This window comes from Cataglyphis hispanica, chromosome 13 (assembly GCF_021464435.1).
Source record: "Cataglyphis hispanica isolate Lineage 1 chromosome 13, ULB_Chis1_1.0, whole genome shotgun sequence".
Classification (NCBI taxonomy): Eukaryota; Metazoa; Arthropoda; class Insecta; order Hymenoptera; family Formicidae; genus Cataglyphis; species Cataglyphis hispanica.
The window spans coordinates 3,786,712-3,807,920 of record NC_065966.1 but is presented as its reverse complement, the minus strand read 5'-3'; the positions used below and the strand labels follow the sequence as shown (position 1 = coordinate 3,807,920).

At 31.0% G+C, this 21,209-nt stretch overlaps 1 protein-coding gene across 10 annotated transcripts in view; it reads right to left on the bottom strand.

Moving 5' to 3' along the window:
- The window catches only part of LOC126853911 (ELKS/Rab6-interacting/CAST family member 1), a 111,903-nt gene that overhangs the window by 46,602 nt on the left and 44,092 nt on the right, over positions 1 to 21,209 (bottom strand). For 9 of the 10 annotated variants that reach the window (XR_007688042.1, XM_050600075.1, XM_050600074.1 and 6 more), the window contains 3 exons: positions 5,393 to 5,542; positions 2,078 to 2,174; positions 847 to 902 (listed from right to left, as the gene is read on the bottom strand). Coding sequence is in view for 9 of the 10 variants with exons in the window: in XM_050600081.1 (XP_050456038.1) it covers positions 847 to 902; positions 2,078 to 2,174; positions 5,393 to 5,542 (303 nt within the window). In the remaining variant the exon portion in view is untranslated. Of the gene's footprint in view, positions 1 to 846; positions 903 to 2,077; positions 2,175 to 5,392; positions 5,543 to 21,209 lie in introns of those variants that run through there. The other variant, XM_050600077.1, reaches the window with a different exon arrangement.

The window sequence follows — 21,209 nt, the reverse complement described above, 5'->3', positions numbered from 1 at the left end:
TCAATCTGAGAATTTCCTATGTCCGTTGACCGAGGCGTTGCGTTAGTAGCTTCAATCGTCTCTGCCTATCACCGGCCCCCGATCTAGCATGTATACCGTACCTTAATCTCGCCCCTATTGCGAAACACAGAACGGAGAACCCTTCCGCTCACGAGAACCCGATCGATTTCGGGGGCAACGATCGAGTCGAGTCGCACGAGACGGACGGAGAGGCTCGCAAAACCCTGTTGTGGTCCCCTGAATCGAGAGTGAGCCGTCCGTATTAAGGATAAGGGCTACTCCACTCACTCCCTGGCGCTCGCTTGTTCGTTTTCGCTTTTGTTCCGATTTTTTTTTGTCCCTTTCTCTTCTTTTTTATTTTCTCAGATCAGATGACACAGAAGTTCAAGCGTGAGCACGATAACACGGGGCGAAAAGTAAAGCCACTGGCAGTGCATAACTGTAAACTACTTGCAAGCAAACTACTCATACAGAATAATGAATAGCGATTAATGTTAACGCATACGTATATATACATATATATATATATACACATATATGTATATGATAGTATAGACAAATTTCGAGAAATAATTAATATAGATAAATATATATACATATATATATATATATATATATATATATATATATATATATATATATACATATGCGCGCCGAAAATGCGTAATGAGCGTTGATCGAAATGTGAGTGATACACACAGATATATATACATATATATGTATGCGATGCATAATGTATATATACATATATATATATATATATATATATATATATATATATATATACATTTAAATTTATAATTATGAATATATGTATGGCGACACGGATAGAAATAGCTTAAGGACCTGCTTCTGGGCCATCGACTGCATTTGCTGGAACATGATCCTTTCCTCCTCTTTTCCTAAAACAGCAGAAAGTAACGAGGAACTCTTGGGGGAACTGTTTGGTTCCAGGTTCACGGATCATCGATAGTAGTCATGGATGTGTGTGTGTGTGTGTGTGTGTGTGTGTGTGTGTGTGTGTGTGTGTGTGTGTGTGTGTGTGTGTGTGTGTGTGTGTGTGTGCGCGCGCGTGTATGAATAGATCTAATAATTATCGCATTAATTTGCTCAAGTGCAATCCTTTTTAATTTTACTTCTACATATTATGATTACTCTTGTATAATAATTAGAATTATACAGTTCAATTAATAGAATGTATATATAATTAATTATAGTTGTTTTGTAATTATAATACAATAAAAAATAGAATAATATTATATTAAAGATAATATATATTTAATAGAACGATATTATAATAAAAATGTTTCTTTTTTAATATTAATTACTTCTATCCGTTTATAAAAATAGATAAAATAGAAAAAAAAGTTTTGATATATTAGTTCAGCATTTGGGATACTCGCGTATGCCAAATGTAATATGATATATTATTTTGATAATAATAATTGTGTCGTGAATATGGAAAGTTTTGTTTATGATATGATTTTTCTCAACTTTCCCAGTTGTTTTTCAAGTATTTTTATATCTCTTCGTAGAATTATTTTGCGAGATTAGTATTGTCTCGCGAGTGGTTCTAGTTTGCCTTCTAGTTTACGCGCTGTTATAGCGAGTTTATATGGATCACAATAATGCTCTCAAAGGGAACAGATTTGTTCGCTTAGACGAGTTATGGTTCGCGAATTTAACGAGATAATTCGATCCACCTTTATGGTGCCTCGTCGAGGCTAACGACAGTATTTACGCGAAAAATTCGTTACAGAAAATTAGGTTCTCTTCGTTGGAAAGGGATTCCCGGTAAAATATCAGGTGATGTTCATTTGTAAATCAATTTGACTTCACAAAGTTTATTCAAATTATAGTAAATTTGATTAAATTATGCATATTATAATGTGTCGATTTTTTAGGTATTATAAGTAAATCTAAATATGTCTATTTTCCATTTAATTCATCTAATTTTTCGATTCCTCTTATGATTCAATCGGTCTTACAGTCATATATGAATATTTCTCGATATTATGAGATAATGAGAAAAATGATTAATTAAGGTAGTTTAAAGAAATTGCAAGCAATGTCTCACCCATCCCCTTGTTCTGGAGCATCTCGAGGAGCTTCTTGATACTCTCATCGCGAGCTTGCAGCGTTTGTTTTTGCGTTTCTATTCTTAATTCCAATTCCTACAACAGAGAAAAATCAATAATTAATGATAAACAAATTATAATAATTAAAAGTAATTTTTTTCACGATTTGTCGCTTTTATTAATAATCATACTAATTCAAAAAGATTTTTGTTTTTAAAAAATTGTTATTTTATTATATATGCATCGATAATTTCTAATTAAGTATATATCGCATAAAGGAATTTTTATATAAGTTACGTCAATCAGTGTCAATTTAGATACTTCCAAAATTTATTTGATTTTGTCATATAAATAATAATATATATACATTTATTAAACAATAGAACCACATGTATGTGTGTGATTGTGTATGTACGATCTCGATGCTTTCAAAATGTTTATGAATCCATTATTTTAAATCTACAAGGCAGGTTGGCAAAAGTTACATCAAATGCAAACTTTGACAGGTCGGATAAAAGATAATTTACTACTATCATATATGGTCGGCGCTCTAAAAAAAAGATTAACATTTCAAACCATATAATAAAAATCTGTTTTACAGCGAAGGACAAAGAACGCTGTTTTTATAAGATTTCGTGTTCGTGTACTTTGTACGGTTATTTGTGTAAAAATCGATAATGTGTCTCTATAAGCTTTTCATACGCCCGATTCGCGCTTGCACAAGAGAATAGAAATATCTTGACACATCTTGAATTTATTAATATCGAAGCATATGCGTTTTTCATATTTGCTCCGATATGTTCATATGCAAAAACATTTCTCTTCCTGTGTGTAAGTCAACAGCGAATAATGCCACCCGCTTGGCGCCCACGTAACAAATTTAGCGCGTCTCTTTGACGGCAGGAAAGTAATTAGTCTGGAATTAGACGCCCGCTGCTGGCCTTCTGCCGGTATTTTCCCGCTGTGCGAGAGGAACATTCGCGTACGATATTATCTGAAAGCTTGGACGATAGCGCACGCTGTGAAAATTCTACGGCCGAGACATCAAGTGTCACCTGATAATTAATTCAATTAAACTTCTTAACGGAAATCTTTAGAAATCTTTGTACAATGATATATAGATATGCGTCTCGAATAAATAGTATTTCAAAAAAAGCATATTATCTAATGGCAGTAAATAGTCCATTTAATCTCGAAGTACTATTACGGATATTGTTGACAAAAAACTATATAGTAATCTTGCAAGAATAAAATTATAAGTCTAAAGTTATATAGTGAATTGAAGTTATAGAGTGGTGAAATGAAAACAATTAGAATTGCACTGTGTAATTAATTTCCAACATTTCAATTTTCAAAGACTTCGTAATAACGGTAAACTCGGTCATTGGTTTTATGATGATGAGAATTTACGGAAAGACGAGAAATCAAGTGCATAAACTGGCAAATGGCCAAAGACGACTAGTTGCTTCCCTACTCTCTAATGTTGCTTCTGTATATTTGACCTGTCTGCGACATTTCGGTCGACACAATTTATGTTTACGGACAAATATCTCCATTCTTTTCCAAAATAAACTATTTTCTGAAGGAATGCCTCAGTCAATTCAATATCCCTTTAAATTATCGTATCCAGACAAATTGCATACAGATACACGCACTTAGTACAAATTGTTTTTATCTTGCAATAAAAATAAAATATTTTTATACAAACTGATCTAATTTTATGATATATTAAATGTAAAAATTATTAATAAATATTATGTATTAAAAATTATTTTTAAATAAAAAAAAAAGAAGAAAAAAATATTTCTACAATACTCTTTCTCTCTCTCTCTCTCTCTCTCTCTCTTAAAATGATGTACTTTAAGTACTAGATAACACAAAAATAGCTGCGTTAAACAACTCGTACTGATTTATATAAATGTCCTAATATAAATATCCTTATTTATAGTTATATTTAAAAAAAAAACAAAAGTCAATATTTATATCTTTTCTAAAAATATTAAAAATGTTCACATACTTTAATAAGTATGGAATGTGGTGCTCTGATTTTGAGATGTCTGTGCTACAATTTGACATTAAGTGTATCAACGCCGCTGTTCCCTGCCGTCATAGATGATGGACTTAATGAATTTATCACGGGATACTGATATTCGCGTTGCCAACATTTCCAGAAGCATTCTGGTCGTGATCAGACAATTCTGTTCGCGCAGACAATCGGTCGTTTACCTCGCACACGATCTAAACCCTTCGTCTATTTCGGTTCGAGCAGGCCCGCATGGTATACGAGAAGTGTCAATAAACCACGGGCACATATCACCAGACAAATTATTTCGCGAAGGATTTCATTTCGCGCATCACACGCATTCACCAATAGATACCGTGAATGGGCTTTAAATAAATCGAGGAGATATTTTTTTAAATAGAATCAGTATTATCACTTGTAAACAATGACTTCAGTTATAAATATAGCATTGCAAACAGTGAAAGACTTTTACTGAGAAAAATCAGTTAGTGATAATGGTTAAATTTTTTAATGACATTTTACTGCTATTATTAATAAAAAAAATCGTACCGAGAAAAAAATTTATCAAAACTATAAAAATCAAGATCGCATTGCCACAACTATTGCTTTGAAAAATAATTTATCAAATATAGTTTTCCCGCGTACGATTATTCAAAACAAAAGAGAGATATCCATTATATAAAAAATACATTAAAATTTGTCAAATAGATGAAACAAAATATGTGTAATTAAAGTTTTAAAAATATTCGTGAGAAAGATATCGAACGGATCCGAACTATTTCTCCTAAGAGGAGCGCAAAAATATTCACAAACGTCGGGAATATTTTCAGAACTGTCGACGAGAGAGGAAAAACAAAAATAAGAAAAAGGAGATGATTTGCGATGTTCTCAAATTTGCGCAAGAAAATCTACGCTTCTTCTTTGCTTTCATTTTACATCCCTTTTATTTCCGAATTATAATGGAATTCTTCTTCTCGCAAACGCGGGAAACATTCGCGATAGCATGCGCCATTCTATTTCGAGCCCATGACTATATTATTTTTGACGTAAGACGCGGAAAACTGACCTACGGTCACGCAGGCTAAAATTAATCTCGCAAACGCGCGGCCGGATATTAATTTTCCCTCGGAAAAATTCGACCAGAAGTAAAAATATAAGATCATAACGCCGTTATTTTACAGAGATAATCTTACATTGCAATAAAAAGAGAGAATTAATTTAAATCCCTTTTATAGCTCGGAGAAAAAGTAATCTTGTAATAATCTAGATGTTAATGTTTATCATGACTTACCTTTATTGTATCACGAAGTATGGCGATTTCGCGAGTCAGATGCTCGTTCTCATTGTACAAAACTTCCATTTGCTGCTGTATCTCAACGTTCGGCCCGCGCATTCTCATTCTGAGCTCCTCTTCCAGTTGACGGACCATCATGCTTTGTTTCTGCAACAAAAAATATCCATAATTATCATAATTTATAAATGATAATCTACGTTATTAACGACATACTATAAAAGAAAATTAAATATCAAAAACTTTGTTGCATTCTTCATTGTCAAAATCTTTTATCTTTTAAGTTTTTAAATTGTTTTAAATTTTATTGGGATTAATAAAAGTAGAGGAAATTTTTTTTTTTAAATAAAAGCATCCATAAAGGTATTAGAATAAATAGAATAAATATTAATAGAAATATTAATAGAAGCTGGAATGATCGTAATAACACAAATGTTATAAAATGTGACATATGTTATTTTTAGATTTAAAATTATTCCACTTCTATACCAAAGACTATAAAAGCGTGAACTTTTGAATTTTTAAAATGTCAAAGCGATAAAGCTTGTTAGAATTTAATTTTTTTATGCATTATTCGCACGATGTATTAGCTTGAAATATTAGCAAGAAACAAAAAATTTAATTGTGCTATTGCACCGACAATTGTATTACACGGCGGAAACATTGCTGTTTGTCCCGGTCGTATAAATCTTTTATTCTTTTACACTCTTACTATAAATGTGTGGTAGACTCTCGAGTGGTATTGTTCCATCAAGATTCTCTGGTCTCGGCTCCTTAGACATCGTTAATGATGCCGGCGACATAAGCGCGTGGGTGGACAAAAGTCGCGTCGCAAGAAAAAAAAAAAAAAAGATTTCCGCCTGTACTTCTGGTGTAGCAGATTAACAAACGTTTGTGTTGCACACCGACGTGTTGATGAAACGCTTTGCGCATGCAACGCACGTCTTGTCACGTTGATTTAACAACGAGTGTTTTAATTTAATCTAGATTCAGAGAGTCTTTGTCTTTGTCTGGGGAAAAATAATATATTTCTCTGTATATGTTGTATGTTTCTAAAAAGAAAATATATATGTGAATGCGTGAATGTTTCTTTATGCGCTTTATTGTAAAACATTCCTTTAGTTTTAATACAAGGATTATTTTTAAAACAATGAGAAATGCAGAAAAAGTTTAGTTGATTAGACAATATGTTTAAATGAGAAATAAATTAATTATAATTGTTAATTTCAGAATTTATGAAGATCCTTAATTATGCCTTTTCCGTTATGTAACAATATGTTTAAATCGGGGAAAAAATTAATTAATTTTCAGTTCCAGAGTTTATAAAGATTTTCGCTCATACACATCTTTCGTTTTGTAGCAGTAATATGTTGGCCGAATATAATATCTCAATAAGAGACAATGAATTTAATCCTGAATAGAGAGATTGTATCAATTATTACATTTATCGTAATATTCAGCATATAATAACGAGATTTAAAATAAAAATACAATAAAACATTTTGTGGTATAAAGAAAGACATCGCTTTATTGTAGAAAATATCTGTATGTGTATAAAAGTTTCTTTTGTCAAATGTTTTCGATTACGGGAAGATCACGCGCTACAACGAACATCTACGAATGAATATTCCTACACGGAAGCCAATATGTTCAATATTACCGATTGACCTGATTTGACGTGCGTGGCATCAGTGCTATGCGATGTAATGCAGGATGAGATGCGAAGGCAGGGAATTGCATTCTAGCATGCGCAACGTCATTTTCCCCTTAATCATCCATGGTCATCATGGTCTCTGCGTGGTCCGCTCGCCCTATGTTCAAATTCTTGCTTACAAACTCCGCGGGTGGTATATGCAGAAGTCTCTTATATTTTATTATTATCTTGATATTTATTATTTTATATTGCTATTTATTAATAATTATAATGTAGATTTTATTTTGTTACTAGAAATTGTATCTTATTTATTTATCGTATTTATTTACTTTTTGACGTTAAGTTGATAACTATATTTTAAAAATTAAATTTTATTTAAAATAAATTTTTTTTTCGATTATTAAGGTTGCTTGTCTATTTGCTTGTCTAAATATTTAAAATTTTATTCGTCAAAATCCTTAAATTTTTGTTAAATTAAAAACCTTGACGTTCGACTGCAACTTCAATCAAATTCTTATCAAAGAGCGATGAAATGCTACAAATTTTTTATAAATGTTTTGGAGATATTACATTCATTTTTTAGTAGAATTTACAGGACATTTATGTGACATAAAATATCACGAATAAAACACGATGAAAGAATTTGCAATATTGTTGAGTGCGCGTATACGTTTGATGCATATTCAGAGAACATAAAAATCGAACAAAGAGAGTTAAGTGCTCGTAACTTCAAGAACAAAACGTCGTTTAACATTTATTGTTAGCATGTCGTTTGGTGAAAATACAAATAAAATTTACAACCAATGCTTGAGAATTTTTCTATCAATATTATTAACAGACGAATAAGAAAAGATTATGGTATATTCAACGACGTTCAATATTGAAATATTCAAGAAATGTGCCGCACTAAATGTTATGTTTATGATTATGACGCGACAATAACTGTGCAATCGGAGTTTGCTATAAATGTTATGTAAATATTTTAGCAAGATAAGACGCGAGCGAAAGGTTGAAAATTGAAGAAGGAAAAAGAAAGATGTAAGTTTGAAGTTTAACCGAAGCCCCTCTTAAGACGAGATCCTATTAATGTTCTAGTCAACTCTGTCCCTTGCAACACACATTTCCGACATGAAAAACTGGTCTATCTTGCATCTGATAGATACTGATAACCACTACAACCCAATTATAATTGCAATATCAATCAAAAAACTCGCAAATATTTATTGAGAGGAACAATAACGTTTGACGTTGATGATGTTTTAGAATTTTTGTTGTGCATGTGTATACATCTAATTAAAAAGAAAAATTATAGCAATTTTTTTTATATGTATAATACATGATTTAATTTTTATGCAATTAATAATAATAATTAATTTTAATTAATAAAACTAATATAATAACAATTTCTTAATCTGTAAAATTAAAAAATTTTTTGTTTTAATTTCTAAAAGAGTATATCGTGTTGTGGCTAATATAATTTTTATTTTTAGTGTCTTTAAATAAATAATGCTTAATTATATATATATATTAATGTTGAATATATATAAATAATATTTTTAAAAATTCTTTTAAAACTATTATTAAAAAAAATATGTTTGTTATTATCGGGTTATTTGCGTATTTTTCATCAACTCAACCAGCTGTCTAAATATATACTATTATTGTTGACCCCAGCAAATCTAAAAACAGCATTAGTAGATTTTATCAGGGATTGAAATCACTATCGACGGGCAGTGGTTCTGATGAACAATGTTCAACTGGTCAAAGAAACACAATTTTCGTGATCTGATTTTAATCAGCAAACGCAAGTATAGAGTCGCTCTGTGTTCGATATCGATTTTCCGGTATTCACAGAAATATATACAGATTCATATATTATATTGTGTCTATTTATTCATACTGTGTACGAATCAAAAGGATCTTGGAAATAAAAGAGATAATATATATATATATATATATATATATATATATATATATATATATCGCAAAATTTTGCAAAATTGCTAAATATTTGTGGCTCTAATTCTTTAGTATTATTTTTTTTTTTAATCAGAGCTCCAATATTATTTTATTTTATATTGTACTTGAAAATTTATATTCTTATCTATAATTCTATTAAAGCTACAATGAGGAGTTCAAAAGTATTCGTGGCCGTGAAATTAGAACGATAAAAAAATCTGCAATCAATACTCGAGTAGACGTTATGTAAAGCCTCCGATCGCAAGAACTACATAATCGTAATTATATATCTTGAGGTCGTTGTACTCGCAGATCGATCTCGACCAAGAAACGAGGTAGAGGCACGCGGTCAGTTTTCTTGAGAAAATAACGATCATGCTATCATAACTTCAATTCTTTATACATCCTTCGGGACAATTAATATTCAAGATTCTTACCCGCAATCTTCGTTCGTCTTTAGCGAAAAAATAGAGTACACGCACATATACACAAAGTACGTATACATTGATGTACGCATGTATATAAGAAAAATAGATGTATGTACATGCATGCGAGAAAGCCGGATCGATCTTGCTTGACGGGATGGAAACTCGAAGATGCTGCTATCCTAGAGGCAATGTGTTTAATCCAGAGATAGTCATAGTTTCCAAGTATGGAAAAATGATCACTCAATTTTTGACAGCGGCCACGAACAACGAATAGCTTGACATTTAAAATGTTTGCATTATAGTGAGTGATCTCGATATTTTTACTGTTTGAGGAAAAATACTATTTTTCCAACTGTCAAGGAAATATCAATCGAGATGCTTTTTTAAAAAATATTAATATAATAATAAAATGTTTACTGTATTTAAATAATAAAATACGAGTTAAACAAGTTAAAAAATCATCATAAACATTAAGCTAATCAAGGAAAAAAGGCAAAAAAATATAAATATAATGCTTATATTTATTCAGAGAGTATGGGTAGCTCGGATTTTCGATAAGAAAATCTTTTTTGCGCGTTTCAAATCGGGCACTTTTGATGATGCACCCCAACAAATCGTTAGACGATTGCAGCTTGTGCAACTCTAGCGTAGAAAGTCTTTCATCGAAGAGAGCCTCGTCTCGATCTTCTACTCGCTTGACTGCTTTCCGGACGAGCTTCTCAACAAGGTTGTTATCGATTGATCGTACGGTCCTTTGTCGTTTGCGTATCCTGTAAAATCCACCTTGGCGTAATCACCGAGTAAATGTAGCAAAGCGGTGGATGCAATCGCGCGCGTCGCGATTAATAACGCAACGCTGTAAGTGCGCTTTTATGGCAGTTGTTTCGAATCGATTCTGACGGATGGTGAAATTAATTTCTGGATTTATCGGATTAACATAAAATGCAGCGGATTGTAGAAAAATACTATGATGATGTTTTTATCAAGCACTACAAATTTAAATGTCAATAATCAAGTAATACAAATAATAGCTTTGTTTTATCAAATTTAGATCTACTTTAAAAATTTTCATCTGTAGAAAATGTGCAATTCTTTTGTGTATGTGGTTTTAAGTTAAATCAAATTAGATTATATTTAAGAAGTATTATTTTTATTAAATTGATATTTTTTTAATTTTATAAAGCGATCTAAAGGGTCTTTTTAATTAATGGAAGAAATTTTATATTTTATATTTTCGTTGGAAACTCATTGCATTTACACGGATTCCGTTTACACAGGCAGTTATTCTACTTGATATTATATATATATTCAGCAGTGACATTATACATTATATTCATTTATCGAAAAAAGAGCTTTTCTCTTGTAGGCTTTTTTTAAGGCTTCAAATTTAAAAAATATGTATTAAATTCCGAAAAAGCACGTCGCATGAGAGAATGGGGACGAAACGGCGGATGATGGCGGAGGCAGAAGCATTATCGAGCGGTACCGACTCACCCCCTCCATCCTTCTCTTGAACTTTCGTTCTCTCTCCCTCTCCTTCTCTCTCGCTATGTGTCAAGGGTGGTATGCTCTTTATTGCCCTCTCTTTGTCTCGCCCACGTTTATCGCCCACTCTTGGCCTCGCATATTACACCAGCGAAAAAAAAAAGTCAGAGTACATCGGCCGGGGGCTTTCTAGCTGATTTTCCTGACCGATCATCCTATGGCCACCCTCATCATCGCTCGTGTATCATCGACAGCTAAATGGAACGAAGCGTCCTAAACACGAGCAATGTTACATGAGACAGCGGTTCGTTCGCGCTGAGAGAACGTGAAGGATCGAAATTTGTGATTCCAAAAGACTGCGAACTATGTGAGAGCATCCCAGTCCTAAATATTCCCCGAAACAGCATTTTTATGTTCAAAACAAAAAAGTGAATAATATATTTTTTAACTATTAAGTTTATATGATGTCAGATTTTTGACATAAATTATTAAACATCTTTTTAAATGTTTGAAAATGATATATTCTAAATAATTACATATTTCAGAATGAAGAATGTAATTTTAGAATCTTTTTAATAATAAAAAATATCTTTTTGTATTAAATTATTTGATACAGATTGAATTTATAAATTCAATAGATTTATGCTACAACTCACACATTGTTTATATAGCAAATATTATTAAAAAAGTTTTGTCACACGAAAGTATATACATGGGGAGTAAAACGATAAATTACGCGCGTGTTAAATTGCATACCGCATTATGTTGGAGAAAGTGACGTAACAAATCAATATTAATAATTTAAGAAGTTTCATTGAAAATTGCTTTTGGCTGGCAAATAGAGCAGCTCATGAAATTTTCAAATGTTTTGCTAAGGTACCTTTGTCGTTCTTTCCTTCCTCGTGACTCGTTTTCTTTTGAAATGAAGATTTGAGATCTAATATATAAATATGTTGTTATTGCAAAAGAATATCTCAATCACAAAAAGATATTGGAAATTATTTATAATCGCCTTCTCCAAAGAAAAATCCATAAAAATATTAGAATTTGCAAAACTTTTCGCTCATAAAATATCGTGGATTTTATTTAATACTACTTTCTTTATTTAATATTACTATGACGTTAATTATAAAGTTGTCAATATTTTAATGTATTATATAAATACATAATTATATTATACATGAACAATAAATATACAGAATAATATAAAAACATATTTTCTTTTTAATGTAACTTTTTCCATTTGTCATTAAAAAAATGCTGTAATCATGATCTGTAAGAAGCTTTAAATACAAAAAAATTAAAATTAACTTTTAATATCATATATGTTGCACTTTGTAGGAAATTTTCATACACGTAATTTTTATTCGTCGAAAATAAAATTATTTTTAAATATTCTAGGTTTCTCGATAAAATTTTTCTTGAGAATAACTAAAGATCTTGCAAAGCATAACAGAATAAAATTCTTCTGACAAACTCTCTCGGTAATACTTTGAAATATTGTTAAATATTTTCAACAGATATGCAAAACACGGTAGATATCCGTTTAGTCGATCTTTTTGTTTATATTTCTTATGTATACTATTCCTTTCTCTCGTGTGCCGAAGTATAATTTATCTTTTGTAAAGAGACGCTGGGTATTCAAACGATTACGTCATGAAGCTTCAAATAGTTTTGGTTAAATTTTGTATCTCAAAGAGAAAAGTTCGATTATTATCTCGCCTATTTTCTGCACGTTTAATGTGCAATCTGGAATTTTTAACCGGCGTCACATCATGATGAAATTACAACGATATACACATGTCGACCCGTACACTAATTACGTCAGTACATGGAAAATAAATCCGGAGTGATATCGTTGCAATGGATCAAATACTGAGGAAAAAAATTGCCGCGCGTTCGTGCGGATCAATAATGTATCGCTCGTGATACGAAAAAGTCGACATATTTTATCATGATATTTTTCATATTGCAAATGTTAACTAAAATGTTAACTAAAAATATTTATCAAATTGATTAAAAATTAATTAGAGAGACAAAATTAAGAAGAACACATTTTGTGTCCAATAAGTCGAGAGAGATAATGACAGTATTGACATTACAAAAAATTAGGAATCAAATGTCAATATTATTTAATTATGAAATATTCTGTAAAAATTATAAAATATTTTAAAATATTCTTTTAGATGGTAAGTTCCATGAAATTAACATACGTTCAAGAATTTTAATTTCTGCCACAGAGAACATTTTTTCTAGATTTATTTTTTTTCTGTAAAAAAATCAAATCACATCGATTAAATCGCAGTTAAGCTATTTTTGTTCACCGCGCAAGAACGATCTCGCGAATCTCGACGTCTATTGGCAGCTTTGTTCTCTCTCTTTCTTCGTGTCTCCGCAAATCTATTTCAATCTGTGTTGCAAACTGAAACAAATCGTTCGCGTGCGCATCCATTCGCCGGCGAATGTCAAGAGACAATTGATTTCTCTCCCTTCCGTGTGCCAGGTGCATCAATTGCTACAGTTCGCATAACGGCGGTGTATAGACGCGATGTGATGTCGCCGACAAGTGTTTCGACAATTTTGCCGGTCGTTACAATTCATCGCTATTTTTATTGTCAAACACATCTCCTTTACGAGCAATAATCTATAATAAAGTGTATATGAAATATTATCAGGAACCGTGTAAAGTGTAATCGATGTAGAACGATGCTGCATCTGTCACGTGTTTTGTTAAGCTTTGTTAGCTTCTTATTGCAGACACATATAATAAAGAATTAGATGCATAATGTAATTTTGAAAAAAATTATATTAATTATATACCTTGTTGTATATTGCAAATAATTTTTCATGTCTCGTAAAATTTTGTCGTTACACGAATATGGTAAACACAAGATTATTTAAAGCATACTTTTTAAAAGTACAAAAAATACTTTCTAATAGATAAAAATATAAGAATCTGTTTATCTTAAAAAAAACGCAACTTTAATTATATATTTTAATTTCCAGCTTAATTTTTTAGTATATCAAGGAAAATTGTAGCAATAATATAATAATTTTACATGAGATGGTCATCCAACACAATACGCTAATAAAAATATGTGTAAAATTATTTTGTCAATGAAAATTATGGAAGTATGGGATAAATTTATAGAGCGTTAGGTCGGCATTTTTGTACTCGATTAAACCGAGCAGCGCGCATAGTGATGGATTTTTGTTGCGATTAGAGAATACGGATCGCACATATGTGGAAAAGTAAACGTTTTCCTTGATAACGTGCGAGTGAAGCCATCGATCGTAAATGTCAAATAAAAGTAGAGTTTAATGGATGTCTCCAATATAAGCCAGATGTTCTAGCATTCGACCTAGATAGAAAGGCGAGCTTTCCAATAAAATACATTTCTCTCACAACACTCCAACATATCTCTGATTTGTTGATAATGCAGCTTATCTAATTAAAAAATAATGTAGAGAAGCATTATGCATTAAATGAGCGCGTAAAATTGAATATAGTTTGCAGATTTTGTAATTTAGAAACAAATAAAATCACTTTTACTTTTATTTTGTTTTATAGTTACTTATTGTAATATGTATTATTGTTACTTAAGAATTTTTTCTAAATTATTACTCAAATTTTCTCTAAACTATAATTAAAATTGATACTTGAGTCTACAAAATAATTTTTTATTATCCGCAATTAAAAGTAATAAGTTTTGTATATTCTACAAGTGTTTAAATTTTCGCGTTATTAAATATAATTGCATTGAAGCTTGGATACGATAACAAAGAATATTAATTTTTTTTATTCCGCGCAAAAACCGGAATTTTTGAAATAAAATCTCGAATTATTGGAAACAATATTTTCCTTTTTATTGCATGAAATAATGTTTCCGGTTATGAGAGCTATCTCAAAACAGGCATAATAAAAATCGATAATTTACAATAATATCTATAGGAAATAATTTATTTTTACCAGAGACAATTTAGACGCTAAAAATATTGTGTATATATATTTTTGCAAAACCCGTATACATAACTTTTTTCAGCTTTTTTTAGTAAAATTTATTAACATACACAAACTTCAATATCTTGATTGGAAATACTATACACCTGCATTTTATAAATTCGGTAATTTTTCTTGTAAAAAAAATTTTGTTCAGTAATGATCATGTATGTATATGTCAGAATTATAGTGTTTTATATTCTATGTCAAGGCAAGGATTAGTAATTTTATCAAATAGAATATTTTGTACTAGCTTTTTCTCTCTCTAATTAATAAAATGTTTCTCACATTACTTTCTTGTGCTACTTATTATTTCACACGTTTATCCAAACAAATAAAAAAAAAAAATTACGAATAAAAGTGAGCGTAATGATTATTTATTAGTTGTTAAAATTTAGATTTACTTTTTCTAAATATGTTTTAAAGATATTTAATTTAAAATTTTAATAATTTAGGATATAACTTTCAAATTCTTATTAAAAATTATTTTCTCATAGTAGAAAAAGATATAACAATATATTACATTTCTCATTAAAAAAATGTTAATGTCTCTCTACAATCGTTAGAAGATTTTTATATTTGACATAATTGATTTGTTAGCCTCGATGGTCATTTGAACTTCTTATAGAATTCATATAAAATATTCTATTCTCTCTTTGGTATTCGCGTTTATCTAGAGCTCAATTTATCAGTAAAGTCAGCGAAGTTTTTTCCGTCCTCACAAATCCGCTCGATATCGATTGCGTCCGAGGCTGGGCTTAGAAATTGTATTTTCCATGCCTCAAAGTTGTTACATAATCGATTATAATTTGCAGCTAGAAAATCTTTTTTCAAATTTTGACAAACACATTTTTTTTTATATATAAATGAAATTATATATAAATTTTTGTTCAAATTAAATAGATGTAATGCAATAGAAGTAATTTAAAAAAATGCAACTTATAAAAGAGCCAAGCTTGTGCCGCCTACTGACATATTGAAAAAGTTATTTTCTTATTAGGTAGACGCAGCAAGAGAGTATATATTTATATGAATTTATGACACACGCACAATAGGTCATATGGCATATAGCTTATACGGTACTAACATCCTGTAATTTGCATTTGCATGACATAATATATTATGTAGGTGCATAAATAGCTTCTATAACAAAAATTATTTATATCAAGTAATCCTTCGCGTTTTTTATAATTTACTATATAATTATCTGCGAATTATACTATTAGACATATAATGAATATATTATGTGTCACATGAATAAAATAGAAAATTACAGTAAATGCGGATATGTTGCACATTAAAGTTGATATGACATTAATAGCGTAATACTTGGCATAGCGTTTCCATTATGTTAAAAATTAATATAATTTTAACCTCATAACTGCTGAATAAAGGTCTTTCAGCCAAACTGCCAGTATGTCAACAAATCGAAATAAACAACTAAACATTCTATAATTAAATGAACCAGAAATAATGTAATAAATAAAAGTTTCTAAAATATCTACTGAGATCGTTACGTATCGTGTGTCGCTTGTATATTAGCATTTCATAATGAATGTATTATATATATATATATATGTATATATATATATATATATGTATATTTCTAAGTTTATATACTCTCTCTTGACAAAATAATTGGCAGATTTATTCGCGCTATTATTTTAGCCGCCACCCCAATGGATAGTGAAATTTTCTCATTGACCACGCTCTCACACATGCTGTAGATTGTCGTCGTGTAGAGAAAGAGAGAGATGCACATACGATATATCCGTATATATCGATCGGCCTAAATATAACGGAGGCGGATTAACGAGACCCTATGTCATATAGCGTAAGTATGGTGCGACCGCATTATTTCGAGTTTACAGCGACTAAATCCGCGCGATTTACCCTTGGAAACGTTTCCAACGTCTCAAGGATATTTTTCACCGTTGATCGCCGCGTCCTTCGACATTCCGACATTTATTAATCATTCATCGGCGCCTAGAATAAACAGCAGCCCGATCAATAGGTACGACGGGTGTAAATACGGGCATCTAAGGTAACATTAACGGACAGAAGGAAGAATAATAAAACAAACATCGCTATTAAACTTTCATGAATAATCCAAAGTATGAATAAAGTCAATGAAAGTTTAAAAAATTTTTCTTCAAGTAAACTTCGAAAGAGAGAGTTCTTTTAACGCATACATCGCTCTCGTTCTTTGTATTATAATGTGACATCGGTAGACAAGTTTGGTAAAGAAACAGGGAGAGAAGGAGAATATCGGAAAGAGAAAAAGGAGCTTATTTGTAACCAGACGACAAGAATCCCGACCCGGTTGTAAACGAGCAGATGTAAGAAAAGAGATGAAAACTACGAATTCGACAAGATCGAACGAATACGAAAATAGAAAAGGTCACTGGGTGACTCGGTAGCAATTAAGCGAAACGAGAATCTTATTTTGCCATCTGGAAGAGATGCAACACGTGAGATTCTGTATTCGCCAAATTAATGGCGGTATCCTTCAATTGAAGAAAAATAAATTTATTCCAGCTACTCATCGGGAATAATGTTTTATCAGCTATTATTTGCTGATGACAATTCTTTTGAAATTTAATGAATAGCAATTTCATGTAATATTCATTAAAAGATCAACCTATTTTACTTCGATTTTTCTTTCAATGTAACATTTGAATATTCAATGAATTTATATTAAATATCTCGATTGCTTCCTACAACATTATGAGTACTACAGTATCACGCGTTATTACAGCACAGGAAATGAACAATAAAATAATTAAGAATGCCGGATACAAGTGCTGCATTATGCTGCATTTTTCTTTCAGTGACAGCACAATAGCTGTCGTCCCTAAGGACGTCGGCCGTCTTCGTATAGACGCGGCCCTGGATGACAGCTGCAACTCCAAATGAATTACAGTGGCGTGTGAACATTCATGAGATGAGGGACTGTATTGTCGGCACTTAAACACGAACAGATTCACATTCTATAACTATGGCATCTATATGTATATGTACGTACAACGTAAGCTTCACAACCAAAGAAATGACATAAGATAACAGATACAGCTCGCTCATTATTTGCTATTCATCTCGTTCATTCACATTTATTTTTATCACTTTCACTTGAACGAAACAAATCAAGATTGTTCGTAAATAAATTAGATTTTCTGTCATACAGAGATTTATTTACTCATTTACGCGTCTTGTTATAAAATATGATTTAATGTATTATTTATGTCAGATATGTTTAATCTAAAAATACTTTTGTAATTACAATAAAAATATATTAAAAATACAAAATTTATAAAATTATGTATAGAAGTTAACATATACATTTTGAGTAAACATTCAATATAAAATCCAAAATATCATCACTTAATGAAATTATTGAATACAAAAAAAATTTTTTTTAAATTTTGCAATTATATATTCTAACATATAATATTGTAAAAAATCATGATAAAAAGAGAAAAAAGGAAGAGACAAAACATTTCCAACATTTTCAACATGTTTTACACACACATATAATATTTGATTTATTGTTGCTGTTATTGCAACAATTCCTCACAAAACATAATTTTTACGCTATTGCAAGAGATATTAATCAAAAAGGTTTAGTTAATAAAAGTATTATAAAATTGTAAAATCAAATCATCTTTGCACATGCACATCGTGCATTAATACCGAGCCACCTTGAGATGGAAGAACTAATTTCGCGCTCTTTTCGCCGTTTCTTTTCACCCCCGTCGCTGAGAGTTTAATGCATTTTTTGCACGTTCCGTTCTCAGATTCCTGTTGTTAATGGAAGAAAGAGGAAGGGCGTAGGAAGAGTCTGCCGGAGGCTGTGCGGATCGATCGAAGACTTCCACTCGAGACGAGAGAGAAACGAATGGGGATTATTTCTTTCGACGTTTCTTTCTCGTCCGTGTTACTCCTCTTCTTCTCACGATGCGACAAAGCAATATTAGCTTGCTCAGCATGTTCCGCTGACTTTTCCGGAAAATTACACGCGATTTTTTAGTCCTTCGCGATGACAGGTCGAAGAGATTCAAAAAGAATATTAAAGTAAATAAAATTGCACGAGATTAATGTTGTTAATGTTTGCAAAGCAGAAATTAAAATAAAACTTTAATAATATTTCCTAGCAGAGAGCCAAGTACCTACCTCATATGAGATTATTAATATGAACATCACTGGGAATATTTTACGACGAAGATTCCGCATTTAATTAAAAACACTTTTAATTGCGTGAGATTTTAGAATCAAAATAGGATAAACGCAGGCATTTTAATTTTGATATGCAAAAATTATGATATTGCGCAAGAGATATATGCTTCACGCGCTAATCTTTAAATTATGTTAACATATTTTTTTATAATTTAATATAATTATTTAATTATAATTATTATAGAAAGATTATTATTATTTTTATATATTTTACATAATAATATAGTATAATTTAAATACATATTTTTTCAACAAGAGGAGTGCTCCGATTATTGATTAGTACAGGAATCGTATAAAAACGTTGTTGATATAATTTGCAGTATCCACTTGTCCATGATTGCGAATTTCGTACGAGCACAATGTCGAGAACAATGGATTGTAATGGATGGATGTAAATCCGGTAAGCATCCGAATACATACGTCACAAGAGAAATGTCTAACTGCGCGCGCATTTACTTTGACACAGGAGTAAAGGTAAAGGGAGATAGTGGCATGAACGTGGGCAACCGGCCAGAGAAATCTAACTCTGTGAAATTCTTTCACTCGCGGGGGCAATGACTCATTCGATGCCATAGTACACGCGAAACGCGTGTATATACGTTGACGAGAAAATGGGATGCATGTACGCACGTGTATGATGAAATCACACGCTTCGTAAAACTTCGAATGTAAATTTCATTGATCTCGTCGAAAAAAAAAAAAAATGTCAAGTAAGAGATACATTATTTTTATTCGCGATTACAAGCCACGGCGTATCTTATGTGAAGATTGATGTAATTTTTTGTCAACAGCACTTATCAAATTTTGAGTTTATAAGAATATTAAATACGTACTATGTCTGCAAAATCACAAAAAAAAGATAACTTAAACAAATTTTTATTTTTGATAATATTTAATGGATTACGTAAAAATAATGTAGTATAATTATTGTCATAAATTCTGTTATTACACTGTCATAAAGTTTGACAGAGCTTGCACTTGATTTAATTAGTCAATGTATCAAATAATAAGTATCTCAAATAAATAAATATAAAAACAAATTATGATGTGAAAATATGTATGTATATATATGTATATATATATGTGTGTGTGTGTGTGTGTGTGTGTGTGTGTGTGTGTGTGTGTGTGTGTGTGTGCGTGCGTGTGTGTGTTGTGTGCAAAATGTATTTGTGTGAAACTTGTTGCTGTGCCTATTATAAATGATTGATTCGACATTCACTCAATACGCTATACTCCGTACATTAATTGATATGAAATTTGGTAAATGCTCATTACCGTAATGATTTAATTACTACAAAAGCCTCAGTGATTTCACTAATGATTATGCGACGTTCTCGGCAAAATCGGCATAAAGGTGGCTCCCCCTTCGTGTTGCATTTTTAGTAAATCGATAATAAGTCTCTGCAATAGTACATTACTGCAGAATAAACTACCGCTATTTTAATTCGAGTAATATATTATGAAAGGTTTTGATCGTCTAGTGTCGCGGATTCTTCTTGACGTCATAAAACTGTAAAAGAACGTGACTATGTGTGTTTCAATTTTTAAGATTAAAATTCTCCGCAAAATGTGGAAGATACGTATTTCTTTTTGTAAAATGAATGTAAAACATATGTTTCGGCGGAGAAAATAATTCAACGCTCTTGTAAAAATACGCTGTTTCGTCAAAGGGTTTCTCCTCAAAAGAGGTTTAACCCATTTCCGCGCGACTTATACTTTAATATATCTTTTTTTATATGTAATCTTTTTAGTTTCTTCAGCTGGATATTGTTTTAAAAAAGATGTCATATAATTATGTCATAATTCAATAATTTTGGGGAGGGAGGAGAAAGGCAAATAATGATCTAATTCTATCATTTTTCTGAAAATTCATCGCACTTCTTTCATCTCGAGCTTAACTCATTTTTTATTTCCTTAATGTTGCATATTTTTTTTACGTAATCTTTCTCATTTATTTACCTGTATATATAACTCAATAGTTACAATAAATATGTAACACAATTTCTGGAAAATAACAATTTCTCCTAAAAACATTAACCCACTTTCTGCTTATTATTA